General features: G+C 44.0%; 1 protein-coding gene across 15 annotated transcripts in view; it reads right to left on the bottom strand.

Annotated features, from left to right (window-relative positions):
* The window catches only part of DTNB (dystrobrevin beta), a 218,462-nt gene that overhangs the window by 146,184 nt on the left and 52,816 nt on the right, over positions 1–19,462 (bottom strand). For all 15 annotated transcript variants that reach the window (XM_087776264.1, XM_087776265.1, XM_087776268.1 and 12 more), the window contains 2 exons: positions 11,070–11,236; positions 54–178 (listed from right to left, as the gene is read on the bottom strand). In XM_087776264.1, the coding sequence (XP_087632390.1) occupies positions 54–178; positions 11,070–11,236 (292 nt within the window). The remainder of the gene's footprint in view (positions 1–53; positions 179–11,069; positions 11,237–19,462) is intronic.

The raw sequence follows: 19,462 nt of genomic DNA, 5'->3' as shown, positions 1-19,462 counted from the left end.
ACCTTGCTTTGTATCACTGATTGAGCGAAAAAGAGATTAAAACAGGTACTCACACTATATGTGCAAGGTCAAGGGGCTTTTCTGGCTGCTCAGGAAACACGGGACGAGGTGGTTCTCTGCTTGGTACGCAACCAAGGGATTTACTAATGGCATGGCTCAGCTTCTTTGCAGGTGATTTCTGTTTTTGAAAAGAATGACAAAAATGAGTTGGCTGTTTACAAAGAGCAGGGTAATAGATGCAATCAGATAACAGAGAAGTGCAAAAAGGCGGAGAGTACTAGACTGTTCAGAAATATCCAGTTACATTATACCATACCTGAGAAATGAGTACAGACACTACGTAGGTGAACAAGTTTTGTGGGGCTTTTTTTGTGCTGTAATATTGAAAAATGAAAAAGTAGTTTAACAAAAGCATGTAAGATGAAGAAAGAGAGCAGTTGTTTCTAGCAGGAATTAAATCACGGGGCAATCATATCCAATTAAGCGATTTCCTATACTTACTCCCAACGTCTTCTGAACACAGGCCTTGTATTTGGAGGGGAGGGCAGGGGCAGAGCAAAGGACCTGGTGCACGAGCGGGTACATCACTTGGCAGCGCTGGGTTAACGGTTGGACTCGATGATCTTAAGGGTCTTTTCCAACCTTAACGATTCCATGATGATTTTATAACCCGCGTCGCAGACCCGCCGGCGGCCAGCACCGCTTCCCCTTCCCACCCGCTGCAACCGGCGGGAAGCCGGCGCCACCCCCTCCCTCCGGCCTTTGCACGGGCAGCTGCTTTTGAAAGACAACTTTCCAATTTTTTGTTCGTTCTGGGCAAAGCTAAGGTGAAACACAGCGTTAAGATAGATAGGAGCGACCCGTTTCTTTATTTCCTTTCACACATTCGCTTGGCTGTGCTAAGCTCGCGGGAGGAGCCATCCTGGGATCCTCTAAGGAAGACTGAAAGGCTGGTGACAAGTGTTGCCAAACACACAAGAGTGGATAGCTGGCCTGAGTCATGCGCTTAAAATGTGTTTTAAATCCAATGTTGATTTACAAAATTAAGTCTTAAAATATTACATCCACTGAGCTCAGGCCAGCGATGTGGGAGGCCAGATGATGCTTTTACGGGAGCTCAGAAGTGACCCGGCAGCTCTGGTTTTCTGATCTCACTCATTAACCGCCCACGTATATGTAACCCAGGGGCTAATTACTCTTATGTAATTTTTTTACTACTCCTGTAAGACATCGCAAAGCGGAATTAGGACCAATTCTCAAGGCACGTTCAAATGAAAGCTTAGATTAACGCTGATTTAAATAGGAGGCAAGGCTACCCAGGACAGGAGTTACACATATAGTTACAGTTAATATAAATTAGTGACTAGCGATTACTAACAATTACTATATTTACTAACAATGAAATAAACAATTAGTAAACCAGTGAGAATCTTCAACTCTGGGCCTCTTGGCTTTAGCCATATAAAACAGGCAATAAAGGCTTTTTGAGTGGAGAATCGATGCGTGAGGCAGTTGTTCCCTCGGTGGATCTACATGGTTTGTAGTAGACTGGGATGCATTTAAGTATAAAGTAAAATACTAATACTAACTGGAAAACAATGAAAAAAGAGAAAAATTCCTTTCAAATTAGAAAAGAAAGATGAGCTGGATGCCTGTGAGAATATATTAGGATAGCTGGTTCTTAACTGAAGATTTATTAATCTCCTTCAACTACCTTATGACTCAAAGTCAATCCTAACTGAGAACTCTCAAAGCCAGGAATGGAGGCTGCCTCTGAATTCGTGATGAATGCAGTCTTGAGGAAAAAAAGAATTACTCGCGATCATATTCTTCCCCGGAGTACATCTCAGAGAAGATTCAAGCGGCCGCTGCAGTCAAATTCCAGCCACATGCCTCCATCAGCATCTACCACTGCTTTACAACGCGTACTCTGGCCTGGTTACCATATTAAGACCATACTGTTTCACAAATTAAACCAATTATTCAATATGTCGCAGCCTAATTCCTTTCAGATTCTGGAATTTTTATTCATCAGCCCACAGAGCCAACCTGTGAAGCAGCAGAACGCATGAAGGCCATGGAGAGCAAGCCATCCGACGACCGTCGGATAGCAGGTGAAATGGGCGATCGATCTTTCCAGTATATCACCTCTGGCTTTTGCAGGCAGAAAGTCTTGGCCCTGTCGAAGTGCCCTGCAGAAATCTCGCGATGGGTATAAGATTGTCGTCTCCTCTCACCAAGAAGGGCTTCAGCAGGAAGGATGCCAGGATAATGAACTGCTGCAGGTGAGTCTCCTCTAGGGAGCTCTGTAAAACAGCATGTTCAGAAGCACTTCGGCTTACTAATTCACTAGATAGTAAGTGCTAAAAAGACTTACTGATGGTAAGATGATTATTTTTTTTTTTAATATGTTGAGAAAACCTGGGAGATTGCAATCAGTGGATGATCCTTGCAAACAGTGTTGAAGTGCATGGCACTCTCACTGGGAAAGCTTCTGCGGATGATCATCAGCCTTTCATTAGTTGGAAATCCTATGAAAAACACAATCCGATCTTTACATTACTTCTTACTGAGTCCACAGGAAAATTTAAATTATGCACATAAATGTGATGATACCAAAAGTAAAATTCTAGTTTTCGTAAATGAATTCCTCTACGTGTTGAAAATTTCCACATTTATTTCTCTCTCCATTTGTTCTCTACTTCTCCTTTAGAGTATTTCCTACTTTACTCTTTACCCTGTTCATCTCCTGGTTTCTGCACAGACCATCTATTCTCAGCCTGCCTTTTCTGTGACCTCCTCTTTGCAGTACTTTTAGGCTATTTTAAAGGGTTTTTTTTCCCATCGTGGTAACAAACATTATATTCTATTGTGCTACCCCGCCATTTATTTTGTCAAACAAATGCAGTGCTGTCTAGAACGCTGTACAATCGAGCCACCACTGCAGCTTCACTTTCCAAAAATTATAGGGGAAAGATAATTTCCATTGATCCCAACTTTTTGATAATGGTTCTCAGTGCAGCTGACGGCGAAAAGAGCACAGCCGGCCGAGCGTGTGCTTCCCAGGCAGGTACGCCTCTTACGGGCACCTCGGTTCCCTGAGAAATAGCTATTTTTTCTTTCAATTAGCTGAGTTCTACTTTAGAAATTCCTAATAAAAACCACCTCTCTCTCATCACGGTCGCTAATCTTGGCCTCCTGCCTGGTTGATACCGTCTGTAAGCACCTTTGCATTCTGCAAAGACGGGATACTCTCCCCTTCAAAAAAGCAGCACACACAAACAGAAAGCCCTGGAACAACACAATCCTCTTGCCCACCACCACCACCGCAAGCCCACAAATGACACAAACCCCTTCCCCATCACCGCCATCACCACTGCGACCCTCCCCAGACAACACCACCCACCTGCCCAGCGCTAGCACTATGGTATTTTTGCCATCGTCTTTCTCCCCAGCTGCTCATCTTGTTTCTTCTCAACTTTAATCTATATTTGCAAATAGCTGGGGGCAAACTATGTTTTATGAAGTACCTGTAGCTTCTGTCACAACAGGACCTCAGTCGGTTCGGAACTTGGATGTACCACTGCAAAATCCCCAGTAGTAATACATTTCCACTCCAAGTAAGTAGTTAAAACTAATAATTTCAGACTTTGAAAAATGTTTCACGCATCCTAGAGTCCAATTTATGGTCCTATTTATCTTCAGATTTAGGTGGGAAAACAATCTGGTGTGCCTTTATTTTCAAAGGCTTTCAACCAGTTAACATCTCCTTCTGCTACAGAAGCCGAAGTGTAGAAACCAGCCAAGGACGGGCGGCTCTGCCTCCAGCTTCATCCACGCGCTCTCCTGGGGACGGCTAGCAGGCAATCCGTTCTGGCTTGCTTCCTAAACGGGCACGGCACGTGACTCAGCGGGACGTGCACCGCCGTGGCCGTTGTATCGGCCTGACCGTAAGCGTGGTTGACGGTCCAAAAAAAGCCAGGCACATAAATGAGCTGTGCGCTCTGTATCCGGACACAACATTTCGGCAGCCTTCCTGGGCCCAGGTATTCATGGTTTTGGTTTTCCTCCAAACTGTTAAGTCACACAGCAATTTTCTTCCCCCTTTTACCGATCACCTAATTGCCAAGGCGTTGATGAAAGGTTTCTTCTCCTCATTATTCCGAAGGGCTGACGAGACGCAGGTATCAGTTTGGCCCAGCAATATGCCAGTAGTGCGTTGCAGTTTTGAGGGCATTAGCAAGGCACAACCGCAGCGCTTTCTCCTGCGGAATTCCTGCCTTTCAGCACAACAAATCTTTTGGAATTTTATAGCCTTTCTGAGATTCCGCCTTCGGCAAACTCTCTCAGCCTTTTACACATCTACGCCTATCAGTGGAGGATACTTACCTTTTCCCGAAGTCTATCAATAAATATTCAGGAGAAACAGTTTCTGCTTCTTTTTCATCACGCACAGAATAATTAAGCTTGTGAGAAACGTTTGCCACCAGTTACTGTAAGTGTTTAAGAAATCATTGAAGCTTCTACGGAGTTACAATTCAGTATGTGGTTACCAGGCATCCCAATGGAGCCCCCTCCTTCTGAGCTGGTTATTTGAGATTTACATTTTCGGGTTCCCTGCCCTCTGAAACACCGATGAAGTTCAGAGTCAGCAGCGGACTACTGAATTATGTACGAATCCAGATATTCCAGAACTGTTTCTATAGCACCACTTCCACCGCCGCTTTCTAGATGACCCGTTTTAATAAATTTTTCAACTGAACAAGAAATGGAGGTCTGAAGAGATCAGGTGGATACTATAAAAGTCGCCTTTCTCCAGGCACGGCACTGGCTGGTATGCACGCTTTCTGCAGTGGCAAGCTGCAAGACTGCATTCCTCGGTGGTGCTAAGTTCATAAGCAGCAGCAGCCAAACGCAGTTTCCATGATCCAAAGCAGTGCCTACCTACCAGCAAACACATCTGGCTTCTCCAGGTTCCAGAGAAAGCTCAAAAAAAGTAAAATAAATACTTCTGAGCGGCTGGAATGTTTGTTCTCTTTTGTAACGTAACGAGTTGGAGGAGTCGGTGCTCTGCACTGGACGCTCTTCGGGTGACCTGGCATTGCACTTGTCTAGCCACCAGGTAAGGCTAAAATACCTTTCCTACTAACCACGGCATCCCTCTCCCTGCGGCACTAACCCTCAGTTAGAATCAAACGCAAACCAAATGCTCGGGGTTTGGTTATTTCAGCAACTGTACCATTGATACATCGGTCAAGGACTGTCCTGGAGCCTACGTTTTTATTTAATAAACAACCATGTTTCTACCCAACTGAGTTATAAATACAGCATGAACAAAATATAACTTACGTAGCGATGCCTGCGTAAGTGTGCAACTAGTCTATAACTAGAAGTCACTTTAAGCACCAGGAACAGCTATTCAGGCGGTTTTCCCGGAGGCCCAGAAGGCAGATGTCCGCGCGTAGCTGCACCGTGCGGGCTGCGGCCCTGCTCGACCAGGCAGATGCCGGGAACGCTGCGCTGCGGCTGCTTGCTGGGAGCGGGGATTCAGCTCGCTGTCCTGGGAGATGAGGGAAATACGGCGAAGGGCCCTCCCACAAAACCAGGGCCAGTGCCGAGCGTCCACGTTCTTAACCAAGTTTAGCCAAAACCGCGCCTGCATCCAGACGAGCGCTACCCTTGGAGCTGCCCGGATCTACACAGACGTGGCTGAGGTGCATCCACCAAATGCAAATGGACTGACCGCCTTCTGCTGGGAAAACTCACGTGTTTTCGACAGATACCACTGCAAAACCGTGGTACGTGTGAAAAAGATGTGAGAAAATATCAGTACGATGCAACCGTGATGTTCCATGTGTTTGAAAACCCACTGCACCTGTACTGGGTATTGCCAGATCCTTTTCATTTCAGAATGGTTTATAGAACCTGTCTCTCTTCACCTGCCTTCCTATCAAAGGCTACATCTGTTAAAATAATTAATTCTTCCACCATGGAATTAAAAAGCTGGAAACTACAAACTACCTTACCAAAAGTTGTCTCTCTACCCTTTTCTAATTGTCTATTTATAAATCACATCCGCCTCCACCAAAAGGGTCTAGAAACACTCACTGCAATGGGCTTAGAAATTTGTAGGCAATAGAAACTGAATTGAAACCTGGTTGGCAAGAACACTTGTTTGCAAATTGAGGTTTTAAAGTTACCTGTTTCTCTCTGTCTCTCCCCCCCGCCCCCTCCAACATCTGTCTCATTTTACTGCTATTACTTGTAATACCATGCCTGTAAACTACACAGGGTGTAAACCCAAAGTGAGGCAGAATCTCCACCCTTCTTCTACACTGAAAATGGGTAAGCAAGCAAAACAGCTTTCAAAGTCAGTGCCCAGAGAACTTTCCCTCTTCTCCCAGGAGAGGAACTGTGCTAAGCAGCCAAGAGGATGAAGCAGCCAAGAGGATGAAGCAGCCAAGAGGATGAAGCAGCCAGGAGCCGAGAGGGTGAGCGAGGCGAGCGTAACGCGTCCACGGGAACGGCATCGCGCGAGGGAAGGTCTGCCTCCCGCTCAGCGTCGGCCCAGCCGTCCAGGCTGCGATCCGTCTGTGCGCGAGGGCGGCGTGCCCTCTGCTGGGAAACGCGGAATTATAAACGCAGGGGGTTTCCACGTCATTTGAAAACAGGAGCCCATGTGATGGTGGAAGTCCGCACATAGACAGCAACGTGACAGGGATGCAGAGCATGTTATTTAATACCGCGCTCCTTTTTGGCTTGTTTCTGGGGGACTGAATAAAAACATGTTCAAAAATTTTTTAATAACTTTAAGGTATTCTAAATGGGAAATTAAATGCGCCAGAAATAGAAGAGACGTAGTTTTGAGAGCAAAATCTTATTAACAGCTACTTACGGTATCGCTAGACTTTAACTCGGTAGATAAAAGGGTCTGTCTGCTGTTTTAGATTCGATTAGTACCCGGTGTAATGACTTCCCCACGGAAGCCATAGGTATTATCGCTACAGAAACAATTAAACATTTGTGTGGTTTGTTGAGACGTACTCCAAAGCCGCCATGTTAAGGGTGGTTCTAAACAACAAACGTTCCATTATTTATAGCAGGAAGGGCATTCTAACTCAACCACAGCTGGTAACGAGCCGTCAAAACTTATACCCTAGGGTACGAGCCTTTGGGGTAACTGGCTATTTTAACATTTTACCTGAAATTTATAGATGACAGAGACTGCTTAAGTTTAGCAGACTAAACATAAAATAAACAAACAGAACGAACAATGACTAATCAACACGCTTTCAGAATGAACAATTTGATTTTCAGTTCTGCTGCGCGTACATAAACAAATGAATCAGTGTTAAAGCTATTTAATAAAAACAAAATTGAAATACCCCAGAAGGAAAAATTTGGAAAGCGTTTGAAGTTCCCCCCCCCCAAACAGGCCCCAACAAGCAGTGTGTTCGTGCAGCAAAACCTCTCTTTCAAAAAAAGGTTTCTACCTGAACTTACACATATATATATATATATATAATCACTATAGCTATATATATCTATATCTATCTATATATCTATATCTCAAAAATCACTGTACTATGTGATTTATAGTACCAAAAAACTGTCAAAGGCACTTCAGAATTTCAGGAAAAAGAACCTCATGAAAATACTTATTATTAATGCCTATTCTGGGTCTTAGGGCTCCAAAGCCCTGAAAATACACCATACGAGACTGAACTAGATCTGGCTGGATTGAAAACCCAGGAAAAGGAAATTTCTTTTGTTATTGTATCCGAGCACCGCTAATCTCTGCAGATCTGGTCAGCAGGCGCCCTTGGGTCTTCACTCAAGAAACGATCGTTGAGTAAGGACGCAAGTAGGTCACGCCACTTCAGCTGAAGAGGCACCAGTGGAACGAAAGAGTTACGATGCGCAGTTTGCAGTCCCGTCTTCCCTTCCAGACACCAACACGGTGTTGTCACCACGGTCTGGCATTGCCGATGCACGTTCAGTTCACAAGCAACCGTATTCCCCAAACTGCCTTCTGCAGAACTGCTCCCCAGCCACGAATCCGTCACGAAGCTCTGCGGCTGCCTAGTCCCACCTGAGAACCTTGCCATTTTCTGTACTGAGCTGCATCTTTTTTGGAACCGTAAGCGATCCAGAATAGACACCTTCACATTAATTCTCTTTGCTGGATGTTCTTCATCTTTTTATCAGGTTCAGCGTGGCCCCTTCGCCAGCAGTACCAGTCGCCCGGCTAGGGAAGGCAGACGTGTCCTACTGAAGACTGACGTGAAAAAGGCTCTTCAGATTCCCTGACCTCACCAACTGATGGATTTCATTGTCTGTCATTTACCTAGCAGTAACACAGTCCGAATCCAAAACTAAGATACATTGTTAAAAATTAAGACTAATTTTCATAAAATTAACATACAAGACTTGTAAGAGTTAAAAAAAGATTAAAAGAAAAAATATGTAAGAGATGTCTCTCTTAAAAGATCCCTCTTCCATGCTCAGTTTATAGGGGACCACCCAGTCTGTAGTAGTATTTCATATACCCCTGATTTCTTTAGTCCATTTAAAACACTTTGTTGCTTAAAAAAAAACCAGCAAATGATGAAGAGACTCGGAAATAAGTTTCTAGAGCTAGAGCCAGAAACATTGCTTTAGGCTACAGGAACATAAATGGTCCTTATGATTGCCTTATTGTTTACTGAAATCCCTTAAATTTCTCCCTTTTTGTCCTTGACTGCCATCTTTTCTCTTTGCTTCACCTTTAGATAACCTTTAGCCTCTTAATCGCATCTTTCTTTGATTTGGATTCTGACGGTGCCGAACAAGAAATGTAAATACCTCCTTCACTCTCCACGCCTTTTGCTCTTGTGGCTCGTGTCCGGGCATAGCTCCACAGCTGCACCGTGCAAACCTCCGACGAACACAGCAGATTCACATAAGCACACCTTTTGAAAGTGTTCCTTCCATTTCACTTACTGCTGCAATTTCTTACCAGTATGAGTTACACCTTGTTTCTGGACAAGACAGCCAAATTTGCTGCTGCTAAAATTCCTTCTACAGGCTTCTGGACCAATTGTTTTAAGGTATCAATGTTTTCCTTAGATAAGATATTAAAATCGAGTCTCTTTCAAGGTTCCCAACTATCACTATTTTCTTTCATACATTCTTTTCTTTTGTTCTGTAAAAACTCTCTTTCCCAGTATCTTCTCTGTTTCCAGTAATCTTCTACTTCCAGTTCCGTGCTTTGTTTTAGTGTTGCTTCCGAATGTGCAAGTCCTTCTTCTTCTACATGAAGAGTACGGAAGGAAACCGTTCCAGAGCCACGACCTGGTCCTGGTGGCAGATAATCTGAATTCTTCATAGAATCAAAGAACAGTTTGGGTGGGCAGGGACCTCCAAAGGCCACCCAGTCCCACCCCTGCCATGGGCAGGGACATCTTCACCCAGACCAGGGTGCTCAGAGCCCCGTCCAACCTGGCCTTGAACGTGTCCAGGGATGGGCCATCTCCCACCGCTCTGGGCAACCTGGGCCAGTGCCTCACCGCCCTCAGCACAAACAATTTCTTCCTTCTGTCCAGTCTGAATCTCCCCTCTTGCAGTTTAAAACCATTCCCCCTTGTCCTGTCGCCGCAGGCCCCGCTAAAAAGCCTGTCCCCACCTTTCTTGTAGGCCCCCGTTAAGCACGGAGAGGCCGCAATCAGGTCTCCCTGTCCTCCATGTGCCTTCATCTCCAAAGCGAGGTGGCTGCACTCAGGCTGCCTCGGAGGCATGGTTCCTCCTAAACCTGACCCGAGGAGCTGCTTGGGAGAGTGCTGTTTGGTCCGTGCTAAAGCTCGGGATTGTTCCCAGAGTCCTGCAGTTCAGATCATGCAACAGCCTGCATCGGTTCATGGACGAGGAGAGCGACGGTCTGAATATCCTCCTTCGCCATTTATGTCACCTCCCGCTCCTCCTATTCACATTATATCTTAAAATCAACTTCCTCTGTACAGCCTAGTAAGAATCAAATGTCTCAAAAGTTAATACTGAAACAAACCGGGATGACAGATTGACAGACCCCAGTACCAGAACGGGGCACGGTCCGTCTAACCCGACGCGCTGCAAACACAGCTCGGAGCCTTCAGAAGGAAATATCTCCCTTGGAGTTAGAGCTGCTAGCGAGACACGTCTTTGTATCGAAAAAATACAGACTGGATTTATATCTACTTAAGGGAATAACAGTCTACTGGTAGTTCAGATTAAACATTCCAGGAGTTTATTACCCACATAGTTAAAAAGGACGATATTTAAGTCCAAATTTTCCTATCTTTGCCTTCCAACTACTGAATGGTATAAGCCCCAATTTTCTAAATGAAACAGTAATACTATAATGACTCTTCCTCATAAATATAATTACTAATTATACTCCAATCATCGTTTGAACTTCTCTTTGAATAAGTAAAAGGTTGAGCTTAATCTTTTGCCAGAAAATAGGTTTTCATATCTAAAATTGCCTATTATTTCTTGAGATGCGATTATCATATAGTCATCTAACTGAATGTTATTTCTCATATAATTTCTTTAAGGCTTTTTAGTTAAGAGTTTTCAATGCATGTATTTACAATTGTTAGGACAATGACAACACTGAATTTTTCTTTTAAAGAAATACTATCTTTAAAGATGGCACTCGGATAAAGTTCCTTTCTAAGCACGGCTTTCATGCTAATGGGTTTACCTTTCTGGGGAGGAAAAGTATTGCAACCTTTAAGTCTTTTTAAGCTAGAAGAGAGGAAAACATGAGAAAAGTAGGACTGATGTGAAGAGGGGAAGAAAACACACGTGTTAAGGCCTTGAGAAGGACGGTGCTGTCTTGCGTGCTTTAAACAGCACCGAATACAGTGACAACCATCAATAAATTAGCAACATTACCTGTCATAAAAACAGTACAGTTTGCCTATTGATACGCTTTTGCAATCTGAAAACATTTAAAAGTCTACTGTGCAGTTCTGCTATAAAAACTTTAACTTTCAGGATAAATTAGTACAGCGGTGGTTGTTTCAGCATGACAAACAAAGGTGAGTTACCCAGGAGGAATGCTCCTTCATCTGATGCTGGTTGCTATGAGGACCATTTGCATGGCCACGCCAAAAACAGTTTTGACAGAGCTGGTAGTTGTGGCACTGCTGGCATCGGTACCGGAAACCCATCATGCTCTCGCATCGGCAATACGAACATTCCACGGGATGGAAGACTTGGTGGAGATGGGGAAAGACAGGAAAAAAGGGGGAGGGGGGGGAAAAAAGAAAAGTAATAAGTGAACTTTAGGAAAACCTTGACCATCAAATTTCATTGGAGCTTCCAAAACCCACCCCCAGGTTCTTAACCACTAAACCAAGTTGTTATTCTGGGCAGGTCATGGATTTTGAGTGCAGAGCAGGTAATTTTGGTAAGATTAACTGTAAATTTAAGTTGCTGACAACATAATAGTTCCATCGGACAAGTTCAATATTTCTTCTTCAGATTTCTCCCTCCTCCGATACCCTCAGACCCACAAGTCTCCATGAAAGTCCCACAACGCTGGGAATACATATGAGCGGACAGGGAAAGCAGAAAAGCTGTATTCAGAAAGGCTAATTTCTGCCCAAGGAGATCACTTTGCCCTGGAGCCAGCTGAGAGAGCTTCTCACAGAAGAGGCAATTTCAGACCACGGCGATGGGCTTCTGCTCTGAATCCCCTCTCACCGAGGAACTTCCCTCGCTCTTCCCCGACTCTGAGCTGCCTCTCGTACCTCTGCAGCTTAAACTGAAGAAATCCCCAGCGTACCTCTAAATCTTAACATCTCAAGAACTGGAAAACTGAATTAGGCGTGACATGCAGAGTCACCATCAGAAGCAGGCTAAAAAAAATAAATAAATGCTTCTTCCCTCTTCTTCTACTCATGAACAATCACAGACTTGCTCCATTTAAGAGAGAAACAGAGAATAAACAAAGGAGGAACGTGAGAATGAGGTAAAGGAGGTATCTTACTATGTCAAATGCATCTTAAAGGTGAGGTGCAGGAAACGGAATGGGAGGATGAAGGTGAAGGTGAATTACAGCAGCAAATGGTTTAGCATTGCGGTGGGTCTAGAGGATAAGTAATTACAAACAGGTATAAATCACTCTGCTACGGAGAAGACCACAGGAAAGAAGAGCAGCTCACTGGCCAGTCAGCTGAAATTCTTACATACGTCTATTATAAACTACTGAAAGATGTACGAGAAATAATTAGAAAGAGTCTGAAGTTTTGACCTACAACAAAAATTATGACTTAGCTGTTCTAACTGAGACTTGGCGCGATACTGCCCAGGGCAATAAAGTTAACGTAGAGAGATACAGCTTCTGTGGGAAGGTTTGGCCAGTTAAACAGTGCAGAAGTGCCCGATACCTCAGGAGTGGATCCACACGCCAAAACCGTTGAAAACGCATGGGTAACAATTAAAGCAAAGACAACTTGAGCGTTGACCTGGTCAAGAATGCCACGGATAATTAAGCCAAGACGATCAGGCGGAGGACGCTTTATTGCAGCATGTAGCAACACTGTTTAAAGCAAAGGACCTGATGGTGGCAGGCGATTTCAATATACAAGTGCCCAGTAAGAATGGACTGTAGAGGAACTGGTGACTTTTTTTTTTTTTAATAGAAAAGGTAGAGAAAGCAATGGAAAGACTTCTAGATTTGTGCCAAACAGTAGAAAAGAACTGCTTGAAAAAGAAGATGACAAGTGACCTTAAGTCAACATGCCAACAGAGTAATGCTGTGCATTTTAGGAAGCAGAGGAGAGGGAAGGTGACTTCAACGCAGCACATTTCAGTAAACTCATGAGAATTAGTAGGCGAGCTACAGGACGCAACAATTCAACAGGAAAACTGAGTTAGAAGAACTGCCAGTTCCTTAAAGAAACGATGCTAAAGAAACCAGCATAAATGATCTCGGTGCAGAGAAAAGAGCAGACTGCAGTAAAAGACCAATGAGGCTAAAATTAAGAGCTCCTCAATAACCTAAAATTCAAAAGGAAGCCTACAGAAGGAAAAACTGGGACAAATTATTAATGAGGGTTAAAAGAATAACTCAAATAATCCGAGACAAAGTCAGAAAAACAGAATGAGAGAAAACTAGCAGGGGATTTAAAAGGGACATTACAAGAATTGCAATTATGATCCTTAAAAGGGTGTGAAATTATACGTATGCAACTGCTGACTTCTCATGCTATTTTAACTTGCAGAATACATACCGGAACAAATAATAAAGCAAAGTACTGCAAGCACCTGAAGAACAACAGAGAACGAGACATGGACGACATCTGCCAAGTCAACCTGATGTCTTTCCACGACAGAGTAATTGACCTTGAAAATAGGAAACAGGCACCAAATGCCATCGCTTTTCCATTTTACTTCAGTAATTCTTACGAAATTGCTCTCCCATGATATTCTCATGGCAGGGGGAAATACACAATAGATGAAAGGACTGGAACTTGGATGTGAATCTCATTGGAAAAAGACCAGAGAGCAGTTAATTGTCAAAATGGAAAGATCTAATGAGCGAAGGGCTTTATTCCAGGTCATGCACTGGTCAATATTTTTCATAAACATATCGAACGATCATCAAAAATGTCTGATTTGGGGCATCACATTTCAAGGAAGATGTGGGTTAATCCTATGTACAGAAGAAAGCGATAGAATTGTCTGAACAATGTCTAGTAGACACCTTAGCTACGAGCAGACTGTGAGAAGGTATCGTCAAACATGCAACAGGTACTTACAAAAATAGCAATACATTTTCCAGAGCCAGTGGCCAAAACCCAGGTACTTAAGGGTTTAAACTGCAATAAGAAAAAACTCATGCTAGAACATTAGGAAAAACTTTCTCACCCTGAGAATATTTAACAGTGATTTCACCCCAGCTTCAGCTCCCGGGAGGTGCTGAAACTTTTTGATAGAGGATTTTAAGAAGCAGCGCAGCAAATCTTTCCAGACCCTTTACATGCATTCAAGTTTGCCTTTGGAAAGAGAGGTGGATGAAGCCACAGATTCCCAAAGCTTTTCTTTTTCTTTTTTTTGCACACACGTACCCGGCGCCCTCCCACAACATCCCTTCTGCTCGTGGCCGGGCTCCTGCCTCCTGCTAAGCGGCACCATTGGGGCACTACCTTCACGAAAGCCGAGATACTGGTATCGGCTGATCGCAGCGTGTTCTGTCTGCCTCGGCGTGCCGCTTGATCTTGTCTCTGCTTCCCCACCTTTTCAAAACTGTCTCTTATCTTCCCTGACTCTGTGCATTTAGAAGAGATTACTATTGATGAAAAGGGGACAAAGGTACCACAGAGTCCTGAACCAAGGAATCAAAAACTTGAAATTGATGTGCTCGATTTAGGAAAGCAATAACAACATTCTGATAAAATAAAGCATGACGCAAAATACTAATGGCAACGGCACTCAATGTACTGCAAAAAGCACGCTCTAGAAATGCTTGGTAAAGAGAAGATTGCAACAATCAGTATCAGAGGTTATTAGATTATGGGCAAGGTATCCGGCCATCAAGACAGACACCAAAGAGGAGCACATTTTGCTTTGTTTGTGTTTTTTTTTGCTTGGTTTGGGTTTTTTTGTTGTTTTTTTCTTTTTCTGAAAGTGACAAAGTTTAGCTATGGATGGGAAACAAACAAATGAAGTGGAGCAGCAGGTTTCCTCCCAGTACCAGCCTGCTGTCTCCCCTTCCCGCCTTACTGGCATGATCAAATGTAGCTATTACTCTTCCCATTTTTGTGTTCGTTTCTGAATGCCGTAAAATACGGTGTTGCAAACTTTATTTCTCTTCTCTCCTGTTCAGATGGCTTTCCGTGCTGCCACCTGCGTAAATCCAACTGGACTGAAGGTGCCATGAAGCGGTCAATTGAAAATGCTGTTCACATCACGACATGCCCAACTCCAAGTCACACTGGAACCACCACGACCCCTCCTGCCTATGGACTGGAAAAGTTCACCTCATGTCCCGATCCATTTCTCCTCTCTCCTTCCTGCTCTTCCTTTCCTGCCTCTGAAATACTTGTTCTAATCTAAACGCTCACGCTTCATATTCTCTGCCTCGGTGATCCGAGCGGTTTTTTGTTGTTGACACCTTCTCTTTTGAAGGTGTTCCGTTACCCAAAGCTCCCTGCCACATATGGGAGTGGGAGTTTTAAGCTTCTTTCCACCTTTCACTGCATCCAAGTTTTCAGTCATTCCCTCTTTGGCTGCCAGTACTCCAGACTCAAATTTCTACTGGGTCCTTCTTGAGAGAGACAGCCGGCTCCGTCCTCCCTTCGCTCCTGCCAGCAGACCGGCTCCCTGTGGAGGGTGCAGGAAGGGCAGGAGAGGGAAGCAGCTGGAGAGACTGGACCGTGAACCCAATTCTCATGTCTGGCTTTTCCTCCTTCTTCTGGCTCCCAATCATATATCCGTATTCATAAAGTTTTTGCTTTCCCTTCTTTTTCCCAACTGACCCAGTCAGTGACTGTCACTGCCGTTCAGCCCCCTCCCAAGTGCTCTGCCCCGTGGGACGCCTCCTTCTGCCTCCCACCCCGGCATCACTAACTCTGCTCGGGCTCCTGCGTTGCAGAGTATCCTCAAAAGAAATCTCGTCACAAAATTAACCTCACCCATCAAAGCTTGGAAACTCTTCCAAATGAACACTGGAAGAATGTGATGTGTCCTTTCTCCTCTTCTTCCCTCCTCTATCACACAGATACTTCTCATTTGCTTTCTTCTACAAACAATTTATTCAAAGATCTTGTGCCATCTTGTGATTTCCCTCGGACTCCTCATAGACATTCCTTCTTTATTATTATTTTCTTTGGTCTGTCCCCCTGCTCTCCAAGATCAAAATATACAAACAATTTAGGTTTTCAGATTCCAAAGACAAAAAAAAAGACCATATTTTAATCTCTAACTCCAAGTTCCTTTTCTCTCTAAGCTTACAGGATGCACACTTACCGTCTGCTGTCCCTCTCCTTCAGCTCCGATCTTAAGAAATCCCTCTGCCTCTCACATTTCCACAGAAGCCGTTCTGGTCAAAATCCCTTGTTCCCGTTTCCCACCCAAATGTAGGTATCGTTACTCCACCGCCAGTTTTTGAGCTGCAAACCCCAAATACGATATTCCGCCTTCTCTTGGAATCTCCATATACCGCCCTGGCTCTGCGTACTCATATTTTATCTTATATTTTGACTGCTGATGCCAAAACACAGTCTTTGCGCTGTCTGAACAATGCCCTTCCCATGAAGGCATATGATTAGGGCTTCCAAAATACGACAGTAATATAAATGATAGATTGCTAAAATGAAATCATGAAGAAGAGTTTTAGAGGAAAATTGTGGATCCGTATGTTTGTTCCCAAGTGCCCTAATTTTAAAGGTACACAAGAGAGGTAAGAGACGCAGGACTGAATGACCAGAGACCGGTCTGGAACGGAGACGCATATCCACGCTGTCTGCTTACACGTGACAGAGTAGTTCCATATGAAGAATGGTATCAATAACAAAATGTAGATAGAAATAAGGAGGGGAAAAGAACAGAGTCTTTATTAAATTGTGCAGGAGAAATTCCCAAAGACATTAAAAAACTAGCAGTTAAAGGAAAATGAAAATATGACGGCTGCAAAATGCAAGAAAGGAAATCAAAGAGGAGATGATAAAAGTATAAAGCTAAAGCATGACAAAGATGCAGTAATTCAACATTTTTCACATAAAAATGTTTCAAGGAAGACCTGGAAAAAACCTCACTATTCAAAACTCTGGCTAAGACAGAATTAATGTTGGAGGAGAATGCTTTGAAGAACTTGCCATGACTATAAATACAAACTTTTATTATAGTATTCTTTTACATGTGGTACTAATAGCTACATCTGTAAACAAGACATGCTGCTACAAGATTTTGTTTGGTGGACAGAGGCCAGCGATATTGATGCGTACATCCACAACTTCTAAATTCTATTACTCCAACATAAAATACAAATGATACCGTCAGCTAGGAGATAAAAATGCAACCATCTGCTTAATTGAGCAATACCTACCACAAAAAGCCAAATACTCCAAATACTGCGCTCCCTATAAAGCTGTATGCCATTTTACCACAGAAATCATGTCTACTATATAACGTACGTGCCAAGCTCCGGGTTTCAACTCTGACTTTCAGATTTTTCCATGGAAACTATTCAAATGAGCGGAAGGAGAACTCTTCCAGGAGATTGATGTCCTCAGCTAAAATCAATGAACAGAGGCTGCTTAGGTGGCAGCTGGGAGCAGGAATCGATACCTTCCTAAAGCAGGACCTGACCTCCTTGGTCTAAATTAACAGTTGTGAATACACCCAAGTACTCTCTGGTCCTGCATTCTGCTGCCAAATCTCTAAACAAAACTTAATCTCTGGGACCAAACACATTCTGCTCCACTCCTTGCAGTGCAACACTGCTTTACAACCTGTGACCCGTGCACCGTGTGGATCTGATGGACTACTTGCACGGGACCAGCAGTTACGATGAACAGAAGCAATCTGGCACGTGCTATACAGCAGACTACGCAGAAGAACCTTTTAAAATAACCTACATTCTGTTGGAAAGCTTAGGGGCCAGCAAAACAGAAAAGACTGAAGTGCATTGCAAAATTTTATCCAGAAAAGAAATGATGGGGTTAAACCCGCACAGAATACTGCCAGTGAGCCACGCTCCAAGGTGCCAAGTCAGATGATGGCTCTAACCAGGGCACGGAAAAACACAAGCGTACCCCAAGAGCCAGCCTAAGCTGTGCAAAGACTCTGCTGAGTAGCAGCTTACCATCTTCCCGTACTCTGCAAAAACGCTACACAGAATTATTGACGTACGCTACCCACGTTATCACAGACAGGAATTAACACACCAGGACTGAAATGTCTGTGCGGAGGCTTCTTTTTGAAACGTGCTTCCAGATGTTCGTTAGCACTCGTACATACGAGTGACACGCACTCTTCGAGGGGTATCAGTCTGCCTAATTATAACGGTGTCTACGGCAGTTTGCAGCTGCCTTTTCCTTCCTTTAAAGCCATCATCTGGAGAACCTAAAGAGTTACAACTGGTCTTTAAGGACGGGAGCTGACAATCAGAAGAGTCTTCCTTAATTACAGCTCACAGCTCGGGCAGTGCAGGAAATTACCTATTGCTGGTACAGAAGATTTTAATGCCACATTTTTCTTCTTATTATTTTTTTTTTTTCACCTACTGACAACCCAAGGACAACGCAGACCTCCAGGAAAATGTCCAGATCCTCTAAAGCAGAAACGGAAAAAATTTTGGCTCCTGAGTATTCATCAAAACATTGTGCCAAAATGACAATAAGGAAAAAAGAGACACTAGTTTCTCGATGGATGTCAGCGATACATTCAGAGCCGCAAAGCACAGATTGAATTGAAAACATGAGTTTCTGTCACTGGAACTCCTTTACCACCGTCAGGATAATTCTGAAATAATTCTGAGTAGATCTGTAAACTTATATTACAATTCTTAATGGAAGCTAGAACCCACAGAAACCTGGGGAAGCACAGACAGAAAGAAAAATGCGAAAATAAGGCATCTGTGCTTCTGGGAAGGCAGAGGAACGGCCGCCAGGCCCCGCCAGGCGCTGGGTCCCACGCAGCCCCCGCCCGGCCCGGCTGGACGCGGCGGGGAGAAGGGCACGGGGGGCCGAGACGGGACGCAGGCTGCCGAGGGGGCCAGAGCGGGGCCAGCCTCCGCTCGCCCTCCCGCTGGGGACGGTGCTGTTACGGGGAAGCCTGAAGAGGGTCCACAGACTTCGCCGTCCCCGGCAAGACACCGGCACGTCTGCATGTCTTCCTAGGCAATGACCTTCCTCCTTCAAGAAATGTGAAAGAGCCAAAACCCCAAAATGGCATCAGCACCGCAGTCCTGTGCGGTTTTTTTAGCCTTTTTCTTTTTTTCTTTTTTCAAAGGAAAGTAAAAAATTAATTCCACTGCAAGGCTCTATCTTTCCTTGGGAAAAGGAAAAGATTTACCCCAGCTAAGGCTGCTTAGCAGCTGCTAGACACAAATTCTGTCATTTTAGGAAAGGCAGAAATTCTCAATCCCATCCAGAAACTATTGAAATTATTTTGATCTTCTGGGAAAGTTAAAGATTTATTTGTCACCGAAGGCGGCCAAAGCTTGAGTTATAATACCTGACTGAAGAACAACCCGATATGGCTAAAAACCTGTTACGGAACATTTTTAAATTGGGAACTCCTCAACAGGACCTGCGTTCTCCCTGCCACACACATTTGGTTTTTTAAAATTGTTGTATTTCAGGTAAGATACAGTCCTTACCCTAGAGAGTCTCCGAGCTAGCAAAGTATTTCTACAAACGTTAACATAAGCTTAAGATAACAGCCATGGCAAGTTTAAAAGCTGGATATTCTTTTCTGTTCTATTCTTTGT

Source organism: Nipponia nippon, unplaced genomic scaffold, assembly GCF_047370975.1.
Source record: "Nipponia nippon isolate SJK-2023a ecotype South Korea unplaced genomic scaffold, ASM4737097v1 scaffold_4, whole genome shotgun sequence".
NCBI lineage: Eukaryota > Metazoa > Chordata > Aves > Pelecaniformes > Threskiornithidae > Nipponia > Nipponia nippon.
The sequence above is the reverse complement of the archived record's forward strand: the minus strand, read 5'-3'. Positions and strand labels throughout refer to the sequence as shown.